The sequence below is a fragment of the Trachurus trachurus genome (assembly GCF_905171665.1).
Source record: "Trachurus trachurus genome assembly, chromosome: 16".
Lineage (NCBI taxonomy): Eukaryota > Metazoa > Chordata > Actinopteri > Carangiformes > Carangidae > Trachurus > Trachurus trachurus.
Genome location: NC_139902.1, coordinates 20,015,635 through 20,033,811, shown reverse-complemented (window position 1 = coordinate 20,033,811; position 18,177 = coordinate 20,015,635). Strand labels below are relative to the sequence as shown.

General features: G+C 41.1%; 1 protein-coding gene across 1 annotated transcript in view; it reads left to right on the top strand.

Moving 5' to 3' along the window:
• Nucleotides 1-18,177, top strand: part of cdkal1 (CDK5 regulatory subunit associated protein 1-like 1) — a 231,426-nt gene that overhangs the window by 52,534 nt on the left and 160,715 nt on the right. The window contains exons 5-6 of the mRNA XM_083988904.1: nt 12,429-12,525; nt 17,495-17,543. Of these exons, the coding sequence (XP_083845030.1) occupies nt 12,429-12,525; nt 17,495-17,543 (146 nt within the window). The remainder of the gene's footprint in view (nt 1-12,428; nt 12,526-17,494; nt 17,544-18,177) is intronic.

The window sequence follows — 18,177 nt, the reverse complement described above, 5'->3', positions numbered from 1 at the left end:
AAAGCCACAACGTCGACTGTAACTCTGTTTTCCCAGTTTGGGTTATAGTCATGTTTCATGTTTGGACTAGTTTGGCACACTTCTTTGAAATAAGGGAGACCATAATGCACACTGATTCAGTGTGTGTTTGCGTCCGTGCGTGGAAGAGGGTGGGAAAGCCTGAGAGACTGAGTGACTCAGATGACAGGTGTGTGTGTGTGCGCGTGTGTGTGTGTGCTCACCAGCGACAGCCAGCCCACCAGCTGCCGTGTTCCTATCAAGAATCTTTAGTTACACACAGAGGGATTTGACACTGAACCAAACCCTGTAATGCTGAAATATGATCAGCCTAGACCTATTCACCAACAGACAAATACATTGTGGACACAGTTAACTTTGTCATACACACACATTATATAAATGCATATTCACCATGTACCCCTTGCACACACACACAGGTTGACCCGCACAGAGTAGAAAGCCTTTAACGTCTGTTTGAACAAGCTGTTTTTACATGCCTAATCATTTATTCATAATGCTCAACTGAAAGAGAGAAAAGGACAGCGACAGGAAAGAGGTGTGTGTGTTCTCCAGAGGAGCACCTGTAAGCTTTTGGCATTTTCCCCTGCGCAGCTGTGGTCTTGTATTTTTCAGCTGACGATCCCAGAGGCTTTTTTAAGCTGGTGTTAGCTAAACAAGCACTGACCTGGAAATTACTGAGCTGCTGAGATACTTTAATACTCGCTGCAAGTTATGAAAGATGACATCCTCTGCCCCCTCAGAATGAGTGTGTTCTTCCTCCACGCACCTTCAGGGTGACAAATGACAGCAGAATTATTTGAGAAACTTGGCAGTAATGCATACGCGCTGATGAAGATACAGACACTCTTTCAAAGTCTCCTTCGATAGATGTCACATGCACAATCCATACGTTAAAGTATACAGACATGTGTGATATACATTAACTCATGCAAGATGACAGTAAGAACTTTTGACCTTTGCATGCCTTATGCTTATAGCCTGAAGGGGAATGGTAGAAGTGATGCACGCAGGAAAAGAGAGGAGATAGGAGGAAGGAGCAGAGAGCAGGTGACAGCATGAATGGTTGGTCAACCTTCAAGAGAGAGATGCAGGAGAAAGAGAGACACAGTTGTTGAAACTTAAAAAAAAATAATACATAGCATGATATACCTAGTATGTTTGAGGTTGTGTATTGACGTGTGCAGTTGCCCTTGTGTGTTCGTTATTATCTATGGCATGTTTGTGGGTGTGCACATTTGTGCCTTGAAGATGTTGACTTGGTCTTGAACTTCATTTTGTTTGTAATTATGTTTAACCAACGGATGGACTGGGTGCTGCACTGCAGCCAAGAAGCAATTTCACTAAACAGTATTTGGAGTGACAAAAGCCCAAGGCTTACAACTTGGCCATAGGTGTATATACTGTATATGTGCAAAGAATGATGGATGCACAGAAATAAACACCAGCCAACCTCTGCAAGGCACGGGTTGCGTGGGTCAGTGCCTCAGTGTACCCGGGGCAGTCCTTAACCTCTGAGGTGCTGCAAAGAGATAGACAGATAGCTGGATATGGAAGGAAGGAATATTGCTGTGGGGAATCAGGCCACATGTGGCATATAGGCTACTGTACACTTACTGCTTCCTGAATATCACTGGTTTCAACAATGATTTGTGATTAAATTGTTGTACAGGCCTGTATGTCTGACTGTGTGTTCACGTCGGGTACCATCGAGGCATGAGCTTTGTTTTTCAGTGTTTTTTTTTCTTTTTTCAAAGTTGCCAAAGCTTTAGAGGTTTCTGATTGCAGCTTTCAATCTTTGAGTCTTACTTCCCCATCTTAAAAAGCTTAATTTTTACATCTCCAAACTTAAGTTACCAACAGTAACAGTAAAAAAAAGGAGGGATTTTAAAAGATATTCTATTTAATAATGATGTTTATTGTTTACACCTTATTGTGGCAGCAGTGTCGTTTTCCATTCAAAACCTTTGGAAAAATCTAAAATACATTCATTCCTGAATAGTCAGCAAACTAGAAATCCAAATTTCTGAATACTAAATATTAAATTGCTATATTATAAGGATATTGAAAAATTGTGTAACTAATATGCAGGTGTAAACCCCAAGTGCATAGTGTTAAATTAGCACCACTGTGTTTATATATATTTAAACGTGTTGAGGACAGAAACTGGATGGTCAGACTTAGAATATGTTAATGTAATATACAAAAATAGCATTAATGTGTCTTTTAGTATTCAAATCTGGTAACTCATTTAACACATGTTTAGACCACAGATTCTCCATGTTTAATGGATATGATGTTTGTTACTTCAAAGTGTAATAAAGCAAGAGGGAGGGAGAAAGATGGAACAAGTGTGGTTCAACAAAAGGGACTGAGAAGGCTGGATTCATTCCCGGCAAATATTCACTATCCCTCTAACAAGCCAAGAGTATTTTAAAAATCACCTCCTCATTGTATAAAGCCCATTTTTTCCTTAACAACCCCCCTCCTGCTCCTCTCTTTTCTAATGTAATGAACCTTACCTTGAATCCTCTTTTTAATTGGTGTCGACTCAGACGAGAGGAGTGTGTGTAGGGAAAAAAAAAATCCTTTTTTAAACATTCCATAAATTAATTTTTACAGAGTAAGGGGGTCCTGCTTAGCAATTTAATCAGACAGTTGGCTTTGTGCACACTGCATCCTTGGCTTTTAAAGGAATGTTATTTAGAATAAATAAGGCACTGTGGTTAAATGAGAGGGCCTTTTAGAGGGACTGATGAGGCACCGTGGAGCCACTTCAGGCTGCGAGTGGGAAAAGACTTCAGCTGGGAAATTAACAGGCTGAATAGATGCTTAGACTTTGTAGCTCTATAATGAGACTCCCATAGTCTGCATAGTCCCCTAACGCACAGACTGTACATGTATTCACATATCTGCTTTCACATGCATGCTCGCATATCATAAATAACTCACATTGCACCGACTTGCCCCCATATAAATGTGTAGATTACAAATATGCAACTCGGATGAAAGCAAGTATATGAACATGTGCGTGCGTACATACAAGAAAATGTGTGTATATAGATGGATTGCAATTATTGTAATTTTATCAACTTTGGTTTGTCTTTCTCTTTATGTATTTACCAGTCTTTTATGCAGCAGTGATGAAGAGAGGATCAAAAAACACGATTTTCATCTGTTTAATGAAAATAAGAACAGAAATACTGAAGTGAATCTAAGCCCTACGTGTCTTGATTACCTGGTTAGCAGATCTAGTAGGAATGATTCTTTGTCTTCAGTTTGGCGACTGCACATAAGTGAATTAACTATAAAAACACAGGATGTTAAGTGTGCAGACTTTCACTATTTTGACGCTGCTCTGAGGCCGAGCCAGAATATCACAGGCCAGTGCTGATGCCTCCCGCTGTGAGCGCGCACTGGAACGAATGTTTCCACCACACACCACACTGCAGCTAAAGTGAAGCGTGAATCTGTGCTGTTTTGTATACAGTTCTGTTATAAATACATACAGCATATATACATCCAGTGCCGACTGGTTTTGTCAAGTGAATGTGTCTCTCACTGTAGGTGTATGACATTGTGATGCACCTGATTGTGACGGGTTTACCTGTTAAGTGAACTGCCCAGTACATTTTCCAGTATGAAAAATCACAGAAAATGTATAAAACAATAAAATAACAATTTCGTGTTAGTTTTAGACATTTGAGAAGTCGATACCTCTGAAGTAGTATGTGTCTTAATCCTACCAATTACTTTTCTTATCCTTGTATTTTCAAGATAACTGAGTGGACAGCTAACCAGAGATTATTAAAATAGGACCAGGGAGTCTTTAAGACATATTCAGGACACATTAATAGGTGAAGGTTGGACACTTGTTTACAATCCCTATTTGTTTAAATGATCTAGCTGTTGTGTTGGTTGAAAAAAAAAGTTGATTTGCAAAGATTGTTGATGCATCCCAGGTCACTGAGCATGTGCCGTTCCACTTTTCCAAACCCTTGCTTGTAATAATTTATGACCTTGAAACCAATCATGATTGTTTATGCTTGGACTAATTTTGTGTGGATTCATTCAACCAGGAATGTCCTTTCACCCCTGTCATCCTGGTCTGGATTTCCCCCTGTCTCCACTGCCGGATCAAAATAATTGCACCGAAATGCACAAACGTGCACCCATACACAGTGTACTCTGACACATCCACATATATATACAGTATATACACACATGTAGGCATGTTCGCACACGGGGAGGAGAAGTGCGTGTATGCCTACACACATGCTCAGGCGTTTTCAGATTGATTCACACAGAGGTGAAAGGCCTCATGGGGAGTGGCTGTGGCTCTGAATGATGAATGCCTGTGTGTGCCCTGTGACATGACCTGTTTAGTCTCAGACTGAGGCTGCCACACTAATGCACAAGTGCCACTGCTCCACATACAAGCTATGTGCGTGTTTTACCCGTTTTGATTAAATAGATGACAGATCTCCTCATTTAGGCGGCTTGTTTGCAGCACAAACCTTCTTATAATTTGCCACAGACTGATCTCCACTGAAACACTGAGTGCTTCTGTTCCTTCCTCTGTTCCTTTCAAATCTAAATCTGTGCACAGTGACTTCCTGCTGACATTTGCTCTAATAAGCATGTGGTTTTGTTTTGGAAGATAATTCCTGGTTGCTACACGGTAAACACTGAGTCACATATTTTTGTGTGCATTTGTTGTCTTTGTTTCCCTCCACAACCACCTCAGGCTGAGGGGTGGCTCCCTCACCATTGTCCCATAACAGTGTCTTCAATAGGAAGAGGGCTTTGCATTAGAGATGGGACACATGGGACTCAAATGCAGGACTCAGTTTTGGGGTTCCCCTTTTCATGGTTTAGTCAAATGCTCATCTCGAATGCAATTCCCTGCACATATGTGTGTCTGAATGTTTGTCCGGACCTTTGCCATGGCTCCTGCTTTTTTTTTTTATCAGCATTTTCTCTATTATGAACCATTCAAGCGACAAATACAACTCATTTACAGTAATGCAATATTCATCACACATTCAACTCATTTTTACAAGACAGATGTCATCCATTTCACAGCACTGGGAGAGTATGAGGCATTTTTTTTAAAGGCCATAATCTGAAAGCCTTGCATTTCCTCTGACCGGCCTTTACTAGGCCCATGTTGACGATTGGACTGCATTCTATCTCTGATATACCCCTAGGCCATGTGAGCTAGTCATAAACTAGCCATGTTATAGGTGTATTGATTGGTCAACAGATTGCCTGTATCCTGTAAAACGCAGCTCTAACGTGAATGCCTTTATTAACCATGCTGGCAATAAAGGTGGAGAACTGAAATCAAGTCAAATGTTTTTTTCTTCTTCTTCTTCATCTATGTGGTTGGGTCTTGATGTGGTTTGGGACACGGTTATGGATGTGGTGATCCAGATTAATCTTGATCTCACTGCTACTATCGAAGTCTTTAAAAATTCAGATTGAAAACCCAGAGAGGCAATCAGGCCCTTGCAACTTGTCTTCGGTGCTTAGACAAATCTATTTTGTCTTGAACATCACTTACCACAACTCACTTTTATAGTGCTTGCTTTCATGTAATTATCTTGTATCGATTAAATTAGACATCCTTTTTCTTCTCCTCTATATCCTTCCTTGCTCTTATTTCTTTTGCTTTCAGCTCTTTTAGGTTTTCTCTCACTCAGTGCCTCTTTATGGACATCAGCTCTTATTGTGCTCTGAAACACAACAGCATGCAGTTGATGTGTGTTTGTGTGTGTGAGAGAGAAAGAGAGAGATCCCAGGGGGATTCTGCAGCTTTACCTCTCAAACCCCTCTCTCATCCCTCAATCACAGCCTTCCTTCAGTGCCTCCGAGCTCTCGTCCTCCTCCTTTATTTCCTTTTGAGTCCTGTTGTCATCCTTCCTCTCCCCACTCCCTACTTGGTGATGAAGATCTACGCTCTTGGCAGTTTGTTTTTTTTCCCTTCTTTTAACTCACTAGTTCTCAGTCCCTTGTTTCCTCTTCTCTCCTGACATATTCCACTCATCCTTACTTAAAAAAAAGACTTTTGTGTTTTCTGTCTTATAACTGGCATAACTGGCCATATATACATTGATATTTTCAAAATATCATTATTGATTAATGCGCACTGTCCCATATAGATCAACAAATAAACTATATGCAACATGCTCAGCAGAGAATCACTGAATTCAATCAGCATTTTTTGTGAAGTGGCATCTAACAACTTTGTGTTTTGGGTTAGGGTGGGTTACTTCCTGTTTCCCCCTACTTCCTCCTCTATCTGCTCCTTACCTGTTTATAAAAAATGTCCTGACAGTTTCCAGTCAATCACTCTTATGCTAATCCTTCCTCTCTGTCTCCCTTCCAGCTCCATTTCTTAGACGCCCCTGGTCTGGTACATTAACAGTTTTCATTTAGTTTTATTTGTCTGCAGTCATGTCCCATAAGCCCAGAGTTAGCTGTTTGATTTTATGTATACTGTTTGTATTTTGACAGTTGTTTTAGTAAACTTTTCCAGAACATTTATTCGCAGAGGAGAAGCTGCATTCTACATTAGACTAACAGAATGTGTTTTCTCCACACTCATTCAGTCTGGGCTGTCAGCCAGTGATCGAGATGCATCTCCTATCGCTGCAGCTGCTGCTAGACAGAAGCACGCAGGCAAATAAATATGGTAATGAATAATACATAAAACAAATAAACATACATTAGGTTCTCCTCAGTAGATCGCAGATAAGTAACTTAAGGTAACAGCCATTGTGGAATTGAAACTGGGACAATGACCAAGTGTAGGACTGTTGTTGTGTAAGTAGGAGAGGTTTGTAGAAGTGGAAAATATTGGAAATGGAATATTGAATACATTTAGTGTCTCTCTCTCACTCTCACTTGCTCACAGTCAAACACGCTCATGCACAGTGCACACACCAGCTCACATCTTAATTACTGAAGCTTGATGGGTACTTAACCTTGCCCCTTGCTGCTTATGCTAATGCAGGGAGGTCAGGAGTGTGCTGATTGGCTGGCTTGCAGTCAACTCAGCCAGAAACAACTGTCAGAGTGCAGATGAGAGGATGAGGGAGGAGAGGAGAGGAGACTGAGGAGCAAGGACAGCAGAAATATGAGAGAGGGAGCAGAGGCGAGGGGGGCAGAGAAAGTAGGAATACACTAATAATATATCAGTTGTGCTAAATTAAAATTTAATGCAGTGCTTTTGTGGCAGAAAGCAAACAAAATCAATATAATGACATTCAACCATTGTTATTCACTTTTCTGAACAGGATGGGTCATAGACAAAGGTTGTTTGTGTCAAGCCGCACGCAGAGGTAACCAGGATGCAAATCTGTACATCTCAGTTATACAACCTTACCTCCCTAGTTGTATCAGTATGACCTCATCCCTTCACATGTAATGCAGCATATGGCTAGCTCTGTGTGTGTAATGAGCTCACCCTTCCCAACGTAGCTATCTGTATAGGACTCAGGGTGTTAAGCAGCAGGGAGGGTCATTGAGAGGACACACACACACACACACACACACACACACACACACACACACACACACACACACACACACACACACACACACACACACACACACACACACACACACACACACACACACACACACACACACACACACACACAAGCCATAATCAGGACTTTAGGATGTATTTTGTCTCATTAGAACCAGACTTCGGTCTACACGCAGAGTACTAGTCTCAATAAGGTCAGTGTTAAAAAGTTGTTCTTCATTAGATTCCATGTGTTTTTGCCTTCACTTTATGTCTTGTTCTCAGTGTTGACAACTTAAAAGGACCAGCAAGGAATTTCTGATGGACTAAAGTTCATGTCTTCCGTGTGTTCAGGATAATGAATGCCAAAAACATTGGAACATAATGGATGCTGTGTTGAAATCATCAGGACAACAAGAAATCAATAAATTTCAACACTGGCTTTTTTTTTGTTGGACATTCTCATCATATTTTTTAGGTTTGACATTGAAGTTTTAGGATATGACACGTTTGTGGCAGTTGTGAGAACATCAGCACTTTGGTGTATTTACATGATGATGTCAGTACATTTGACTGCGGTCATGTAAGTGGCACTATAGGAGACATAATCTCCGAAGGATGGGCGCCTCTTTCACTTCAAGTTTTGCTTTAAAGAAGTTGAAAAGGCCTGTATATAGGTCATGCACAGTGGTCCATCTAAATGCCTAGAGTTATTTTAATGTCATATTTACAGCAACGGGCTTCTCCAAGTCAACCTGATCAATTCAGTTGGACATTTAGTCCGGTCTAATTTGACTGATTCACTGTGTCCACTCAGCTGTTAAAAACCTGTATGTACAGCACAGCTCTCCCGACCATCCATACGTACCACAGAGGTCATACATGTATGCATAACTACTATGCTGTTGCCGTTGCCATTGCCGTCCGTGACCAGTGCTATGTACGTATACGTTCAGTATGTTCGGAACATGTGTGTGGGTGCGAGTGTGTGGTCTCGAGGCTATAGAGAGCACAGAGTTGACAGGGGGCCGCAGAGATTTAGGGCGAGGTGCCAAGGAAGCCAAGGAAATGTGTGTGTGTGTGTGTGTGTGTGTGTGTGCATGTGTGCGTGCACCAGCACACCTCGTCCTCTGATCTCGGGGGACATCTGCTGTGGTCTGGGTCACTGGCAGTGAGCGCTCAGCCGGGCTCAAAAGTATCACCACGGCAACTGCATCACATAATCCCATTCCATCTCATCCCATCCAGGAACTGTGTGCGACGTGATTGGCCTGTTCCCCCTGGGGCGCCGAGGCGACGGATCAGGCGCTGTCTGCTTACTCGCTGTGTCAGCTAGGACTCTGAGTCTGTGGGCGGGGAGCAAGTAGCGCATTAAAGGAACGTTTGGCGCATTTTGGCAGGAGACGGTGTGAATTATGCAGACGCACCCCTGCTGTGTGTGTTCGTGTGTCTGTGTACAGTGATGCCAGTGTGAGTTCCTCATGAGGAACCAAGAGAGGAGAACAAGCCACTCTAGGCAGATGAATACCTTTTTTTTGACTTGGTCTGTCTCACTTCTCCCGGTCTTGAAAGTTTGTCGCTCCTCCTTTAAGTGTTCAATTGTGTCATGATATTCTACAGCTGCAACCTTAAAAGCCTTTGCTTGATTTCAGGATCTATTTACACCAGAACAGAGTGTTGAAGTGGGTGGATATTATTGTGTACCATACAGTATATAATAACAGAGGAATGCCTGAAAGCATATAAACAATAAAAACATACATTCCCGGGGATCAATAGAAGTACAGTTTCTCTGAATGTGCTGTTAAAAGCCTTTTGTCTCTGGTGAGGCATCATGTCCAACAGACTTTCTTCTTTCTTTGTTTTATCTTTTTTGGCATCTTATGTGATTTGTTGTTACTTGCTCAACACTTGTGTGCCAATAAATAGTTAGATTAAGAAGTAAAGATGAGGAGACTTAAAATAACCCTGAATAATACAAACAGCTCAGAATAATCATTAAACATTCCAGCATTTGCCTTCATCTTCCCTACCTTCATCCATCCACTCATATCTCACCAACTGTAGCTTTCATCTATCCCTCCATTCCTCATTCACGTGACAGTCTAAACTGGCTTTGAACAGAGTTGTTTGTCTGCCTTCACCTTTCTCTCTCCTCCCTGCTTACTTCACTCCCCCCCTTCCATCGCTATCTGTCTTTGTTTTGCTGAAGAATACAAACACAGTCTGAATTAAAACACATCTGACAGTTTTCGCATCCAGTTTCTTTGCTCCTCCTCTGTCCTCCCACGATTTCTCCCTCACTTACATGCCTCCCTCCTTCCATCCCCTCCCTCCCTCTCTCGCTCCAGCTGTCAGGAGGCTTCATTATTAAAGATTCATTGCGGAGTCTGGGCAGCTCTTCCAAAAGCCTTTGTCAGACAGACCGAGTGTCTCAAATCTCACTGCCACTAACTGGAGGTGACATACAGACTCGCATACAGTACATTCACATGCACACAGGCACACACTCAAATACACACACACACACTCTCCCTGTGGTTGGCTACACTATTTTGCTATCTGCCCAACCCTTTTTAATTCAAATCATCTGCGTAATGGGATTCTTCTTTTCATTTCTAATAATAAGTCATTGTAAAATACCTTACCCCAACTCTTTTCATCACTGTATTCTGTTTTATACAGTATACAACAAAACTGAGTACACCTATGGTCACTGTCATGAATATATAAAATGTTGTTTGTCAAATTAAACTAATTATAATGAAAGGTTTATATTCAAAAATCAGCTACAATAAATGTCTGCAAACCCTTATGGCATTGCATTTTTTTTTGTTTTGTTATTTTGTATATCCACTTTTAATGTTTTGATGCCAGTTTTGACCACCCTGGTCATCTTGCAGAAATATGTTGAGGGATGGCCCCCTATTCTTCACCCATCATCCTTTTCAGCTGCTCTTTGCTGGAGGGGTTTATTCGCTCAATCTTCCATTTTAAAATAGCCTAAAGGTTTTCAGTTGGATTCAGTTATAATTTAGGCTGTTTGAATGTTGGAGTCTCTGAAGATTTTTCTCTGTTATTTCATCGGTGGGTGTGTAGAGACAGCACTTTAACAACTTATTTCAAAAGAACACACCTAGCAACTTTTGAACAAAGCTAAGCTTAGCTTGACATTGTCAAACCTTTGTGTGTTTGGGATCAGTGTCATGTTAGACAATTCCTCTCCCACCAAGCCTCTTCAAACTGGGACACAGCTGAGCTTTTCATTCAGTATTTCAGATATACCAGCACTACATGTTTCATGGCACTGTGCAGTTAGTGTGGTAGTCCTGGACAGGTCCTCAGAAAAAATGCTGGACTCCATCAGATCCAGAAATATTTATTTTGGTTTCATTTGACCAAGGAATGTTCCGCCAGCGTTCATCAGAACCAGATAATGTTTTTGCCAGAGTTTAATCTTGTAGTTTTGCATATTTTTTGTGCAATATTTTCCTCTGCCATCTCTAGTGATTGAAATCACTAATTTTGCAACTGTCATTCTGCTTGTGTTCAGTAACCTCATGTTGCTCTTGTCCTGTCTCACATCTTAATGGAGTCTCACAACCTGGTTAGGGACATTTCCTTGACATGTGGTGCTGTGTTGGTTGTCGTTAACCTGCTTCAGAAAAAATGATACTGCGAATTTGATCGTATGTGTTTCATGCTCCAATGATACTTTAATCAACAGTATGAATTAACTGGCTCTTGTACAATGTAGAACAGCTTTTCATTAAGCCCACCGTTTTCCATGGCACTAAATGTACACAGCGATAGTCTGGCTCCAGGGGCATTAAATAGCCAGCAGGGTGTCATACCGGGTAACGCTAGACGGACAAGCATACCTTGGCTTGTTCATATAGGGACTGAGACCATGCTGTTCTCATGTTCATATATCAAGCAGCCCTTATGGTCTATAAACAATGTGTGATTTCTCAGTGGTACATGTGGAGCCCTAGCTGTGACTTGCTGAGTTTTAGCCTCTGTGTTGATCATGATCATAATAGGACATGACAGTGCTTAACATGAGATATCATAAACATTTAAAGGGCCATAATTGTTTGAAAATATTGGATAATTTTGGTCAAAGAAAATCTTAAACAAAAGATAATTTAATAGATTCATTTCAGAGCTTTAAGCCACACCTGGTGACCTCCATCAGCAGATTGCTGCGGAGTGATGGAGATGTTTCAGTTGTTGTGACCTGAGTATCGATGTGATCATTCCAGCTAAACTAGAAATCTGTGTTGTTAAACCATTACGAATTAACAGCTCAAACCAAATTTTTGAGAAAAAAAGAAGAGAAAACAACAGTTATATTTGTCTGATGACCAGACATAACATACTTATATTTATCTTAGTCACACATAACTGAACTGGCACCATGGGATTTACCTTGAGCCTTGAGTAAATTCTTCTTCTTGGACTCTTCATGGACATTTCAGGAGGGAATAGCTTACATGCCACTGGGGAAAACAACAACAGTTCTCCTTGTAGCAAGAAACTTTCACAGACATTGTGTTCTTTTGGCACATTGACAATAAATGATGTAGAAGTATCTGCTACTTGTTTGGCATTTTTGAGGAAAACACAATTTGTGGGAAGTTCCCTTTCTATGTCCCCACTGATGGTCACATGAGAAAATCTGTAACGCACTTGTAATAGATTAGCCAGTCTAGAACCGTTATGAATTAAGGTTGATAAACCACAAAAACTTTTAGACAGTAGTGTGCTTGCATGGGACCAACAGTCTTTTTTTTGCAAAATTGTGCAAAAATCCTGATATCTTCTAATATTAATCTTTTCCTCTGTCTTTTTGCATTCACTTTTTTTTTTACAGAAAAGCCCAAGAACAGGAAAAAAAGGTTGTAGTAGCTGGTTGTGTCCCCCAGGCCCAGCCACGGATGGACTACCTCAAAGGACTCAGCATCATTGGGGTATGGATTTATGGATGTGTACTTAAACTTGCTTTTCTGAAAGATATGTTCTGAGTAATGTAGAGATACGCTCATACAAAATATATAAACATATATTGTATATCAGCATTGGTGCCTTCACTGGTCATAATGGGAGCCTAATGGGCAACTTTTGAGGAATCTGTACAGTAAGACAGACAGATGCACGTACACACAGAGATACAGATGGATTGACCTGTCATTCACCTTGCTGCCAACCTGCTGTGTCTGTTCTATTCTGGCCTCCCTGCTGCTCGGTGGATCAATAGACATCCCCAGGACACAAAACCCAGACCACTAAGAAGAACAGGATAGGCAGTAGAAAAGAAGGAAAAATGTATGATGGAAGGAGGGAGAAAACTATGAGAACGTGGTGGACATGAGGAGAGTAGAGATTGTTGAGGCCTGAGATTGTTGCAGAAAGGAAAGCATAGAGTGTTTGAGACTTGAGCACTAAATGAGGAAAAGTGACACTGACACAAACAACATTGATGTTTAATGAGTCTGCACCAGCTCATGAACTGCTCACCATCATTCTCATAGACAGATGATCAACCACAGCGCTTCCTGTGGACAAGGGGGTTGACATGAATCAATAAGAATATCTTTAATGATACCATATTTTGGCCATGTTGATTTTTGATAAATGTTAAGTTCTCATGTTGAAATTCAAACCCCTTAGATAGATACCAATGCAAGTGCATGTGAGGACAAAGACAGAGAGGGTCTGAAGAGACAAGTGAATGATTTGAAGAGCTCCTGGTTTAGGGCCCTGAGCATCAACCGGCTTCTGTAGCTTGCAGTCCCTACAGGCACCACGGGACACTCTGCCCCTCTCGTTGTTTTCTAGTGTTCTCAGAGTGAAGTGAGAGAAGAGGGAAGATTACATAAAATGCAAAGAGCCAACAGACAACACAAGAGATGTTGTGGCTAACAGCAAAATCCCAGTTAACATCAGAGGAATCACAGAAATATGCAAATGTAACAATAGTAGGGAGGAGGGAATATTTTAAGTAGAAGTCTAGGGCCATTTGCACTACAGTGTCCAAAAGTGTACTTAAATACAAACATGTGAGTTTGTGTTGTGCTTATTTTGCAGTCCCTAAAGATCTGAATTGCCACTTACTGTATAATCCTATGTTGCATAATATGGAACAACTATTTCATTTTCTTTAAAATCTATTTCAGAAATCACAAGAGGAAACTAAACCATTTGGAGTTAGTGTGTTTTTTAAAACCTACCTTACAAACCCTGCAAAGTCGTCTTGAGTTTAAACATCTGAAGTCTGTAACATTTCAAATGAAGAGTCTTGGTGAAGGGTTTATGTTTTTTGTTTTTTTTGGTCCACTCCTACTTCCAGGCTTCCAGTCATTTAAACAAAAGGACATCAGACATACCAACATTAATAAACAGCAAAGTCATTCAAGTAGTCCTTGCAGCGCAGCAATGTGTAATGCAAACATGCTCGCACCACACATCCAGATGTTTAGGAGAGCTTAATAATTCCTGCATTTCTAAGAAAGCATGTATTCAGTTGTTCAAATGAGAAGTATTGTGTAAATGCATTATTTTCTTCACCAAGCTTTGCCACCGCAAAACACATTGATCTTGATTTCACATAATGCAAAATGTATTTACTTGCATAAAAAACAAACTGCGTTGTTGAAAATGGGGATAAATTAAACGACTCACTGTCCAATGTTAATTAATGCCACTGTCTTAACAAAAGAATGCACTAAGGGGGGTGTGGGGTGATTCAGATGTTAAGTTAAATACCCTTTACCATAAATAATGCAAATCCATTTAAGTAAACATGCCAGTGTGTAACATAATTACATTCAAGTCAAGTGGCATGGATGTATAATATAATTAGATAAACGGGTTTATATTTGTAATAGCCTTCAGGGTGAGGCAGAAACAGCTGGGAACTTTACCACTGCTGGTCCTTTCATTGTCCAAGGGAGATTGAATTGTGCATTGATACACACATGTGCAGACAGACACGTGTGTTACTCGTTGACATAATGCATTCCCATACTTTACTCTAGCTTTAAACATCACACCTACATGCCTATTCCCACTTTAACCCTAACTGTACCCTCAAACCTAAAACTGTCTTGACCCTCCAAGAGTCTTTTGAAGTTGTGAGTCCTGGCCAATGTGTCCTCACAACACTGATTTTCAACAAACATTTGTCCTCACAAACATAGAAAAACAAGCACACGCTGACAGATGCATGCATGCACAGGCGCCCATGGTTCAGAGATGCAGACAGGTATACGAGTGCGCACAGACTCCCCTTGTGTATCCTTGGTAGTTCCAATCAACCACACAGTGACACTGGCAGTTGGTGGGTTATGCAAATTAGATGCAAATAGGCAGTTGTGAATTTGTATATAGTGACTACACTAACGGCTAGATAAAGGGTGTAGTTAAAAACAAGTGCTTCCTGTTGAATTCATTCAGTGTAATAGACCTGTGTGTCAGCTTTTATGTGCTTTTCTGTTGTGTTTTCCCATGAAGCTGCTGTGAAAGAATGACAGCGTATTGTGTGTAAGGTACACAGGCAGTCACGCAATCTCGCAGGCTCTGGACTAGACATGCCACATCCTATATCAGAGACACATTACACACATCCACACACAGGCACAACAATGCTGGCTAGGTAATCAGAGGATTACATGGGGTAAGCAAAGTTGTAAACATAAGATGCACGCACATCAGTCTTCTCTGCTTACAGTGTGTATCTATGTATGTGTGCTACACAAGTGAATATTATGAGCTCTGTTTACGGTATGCTCTTGTCATTCCTTTTGTAATAACTAACAAAGAACACGCACTTCATATTATTACTGTTTATGATGATTGTATGTTACTGAAAGGGTTTTATCTTCACTCCTTCATATCTGATGTGTAAATCAGATGTTTCTAATTTTGTAAAGCCACTTTCAGACTAGACTAAAACCCACTAACACCTCCTTGTGTAATCAGTATAATAATTAGGTTTCACTTGTGGGCTAAACGATTATATCGGATTTAGGGCAGAAATGTAAACAAGACTAGCTAGGACATGCTAATTTGAAGAAATGCATACCCACTAGGCATGGCAATGCCAGCAATGCTAAACTAACCATGCTAACGAGCTGCTAGCCATCAGACCTGCCACAAGTCTGCTGTGCTTAGGGCGGCAAGAGTGAATGCAGCTTGGAAGTTCTCAGGATTCAGTCACCAATTACCGATTCAGTAATGTTTGAAAACCCTGTGAACATTATCACAAACTGGCTCCGTGAATGTGACAAGGAAGGAGACCACAATAATTTATTATAACTAAAACATAAACCAAATGTTCAATGAGGTGTGGAAGTCTGTCAGGTTTACCATGAATGCGATGCATGGACGAGTGGTCCGTGTGCTGTGGAGGCGTTGAAGGTGCAAAACCAAAAGGATGTCAGCAGATGGAAGGGAGAGAGAGTGAAAGCACATGGCCCAGCTTTCATAGGGTGGAGGCTGGGCCTAGGTGAAGCAAGTCAGCTAAAGACCCTCAATTGGCTGCCAGGTCAGCCTCAAAGTCCTTGAGTGGGTCGTCACAACATACATTTATTTTGGGGTAAAATAGATAAATGTATGAGTATGTTTATGCCTGGTTGTAAATTAGACTTCTGTTTGCTCTATAATTAAACAAGTCTATAGATATCTTGTACCTTTTCGGTAAACACTCCACTTGTTGTTACCATCTTGTTATTCCACCTGTGAAAGGCAAGATGGATCAATAACCAAAAGGAACCAAGTTATTTTGTATTACTTTCTGCTGTAAATGCGCACACACAAGCACAAAAAGAGACACACACTCAAATGCGGTGCTGCCTCATGATTGGCTGACTGGGTAATCACATGACTAAGTGGGTCTACAGGTGGTCATGATATAAAGTGCTTGCTGAGGGTATATCTTTCCAGTATTCCAGCAGCATAGAGTAGGATTTGATAAGTACCAGAATTGAAATGTGAGATTTGAATTAATTGCTAAGTTGTAAATGATACCTGAACCTTACTGTGAGTAGGGACACCAGCTGCTGCTTTGAATGGAACCAGATTGCCTGGCCATTAGAAGAAAATAGGTTTTATGTCAGTGTGTAACTTGCATATAACCGCTGCCCGCAAAGCACAGTGTGCATCCATGTGAGTGTATTTGAAAGAAGGGTTACACTGGGTAATGGGCCTGGAGGCAGTGGGAGCTGGTGCCAAGGGCTACACCATAGACCTCTAAGAATAGAGAAAATGAGAGAATTAGATGTGGAGGGGATGCTGGGAGGAATGAAAGGAGAAATAATGGCACAAGAAATTATTTTTCCTTCCCCCACTTCTTTATCCCTCTCTACACCCCATTCTGTCTCTTCCTCCCATTCAGTCTCCTCCCTTTCCTCTCCAGATTATGTTGTGTAGGATTGTTTCAGAGTTCCCCTCCCAGCCGCAGGGTTTTCTTCATTGGAGGCACTGCAGAGGATAACTCTTTCTTGATCATAACACAATTCTGTTTAAGACGCTGTTCACATTAGTCTAAGGATGTCATATTGCTCTATTCTTACCTGTTAGATCATCTGTTTTCCTCCTTCTATCCCTCGCTCTTTTTCTGCCTGTGTTCTCATCCATGGATTCCTAATGCCAGACTGTCTCTGTCGATACATAATGTGAGGTGTTGCAGCTACACAGACACGCAGAGGCATTTAGGAAATCTATATCACTTCACCCTGGCTGAAGAAAATTGGGTGTGATTGTGTCTTTTTGCACTTGTTTGTCTTTGTGTATATTTATTTACATGCACACCTTGTTTAAATGTGGATCAGTGTATGTGTGTTTCTGCGAGTTGTCGATATCAGGCTTTTGTTTGGTTTGTATGGACTCGGTTTGTCGGCGTCAATAAACTTTTCCCATGTGTGTCTGTCTGTATTTCAGGTCCAGCAGATTGATCGAGTGGTGGAAGTAGTGGACGAGGCTGTTAAAGGTATTTTGACACGCACAAGTTTGAGTGAATGAGGAGCAATGCACCGATCAACTAATTAATGAATGAGAGCTGTTTTAGTATTGGAGGAGGAAATGAAGTTCCTGAGTGTCGGCTCCATGTATGAATGATTTTCAGTCATCTATCCACTTATTGACAGAACACAAGGGCAAAGAATGACTGGACTGTCAAAAGTAGGAATATATCACTGTCCTGCACTGAACAAGAGCTCACATTATTGGTCTTAGTACAACATTCACTATTGTTCAATGTTTTCAAGTATAGTATAAGGGACAGTGACTTTACTGATACCAAATGACATTACACTGGTTTCGGACTACGCTGAGCAGTAAGGCCAGTGATTAGGACTGACGACGTACATTTAAAAGCAAAGTCATCTGTGCTGTTTTGGGATCTTATCTGTCTTGCTGCCTGCGTAGCTTGTTAAGTGTTGGCCTCTGTCTGAGCGGCTGACAGCGAGACAAACTCACATGGCAGTGATTAGGTCATCCATTTAAACTGTTAGTGAACCACCGCACTTAGCTGTTTAATGAAGGTCAGAGAGAGTTTACAGTGTTGGAGTGTCCAGTCAAGCTGTCATACACCCCCAGCTGTTCTCTAATAAAGAACAGATTGA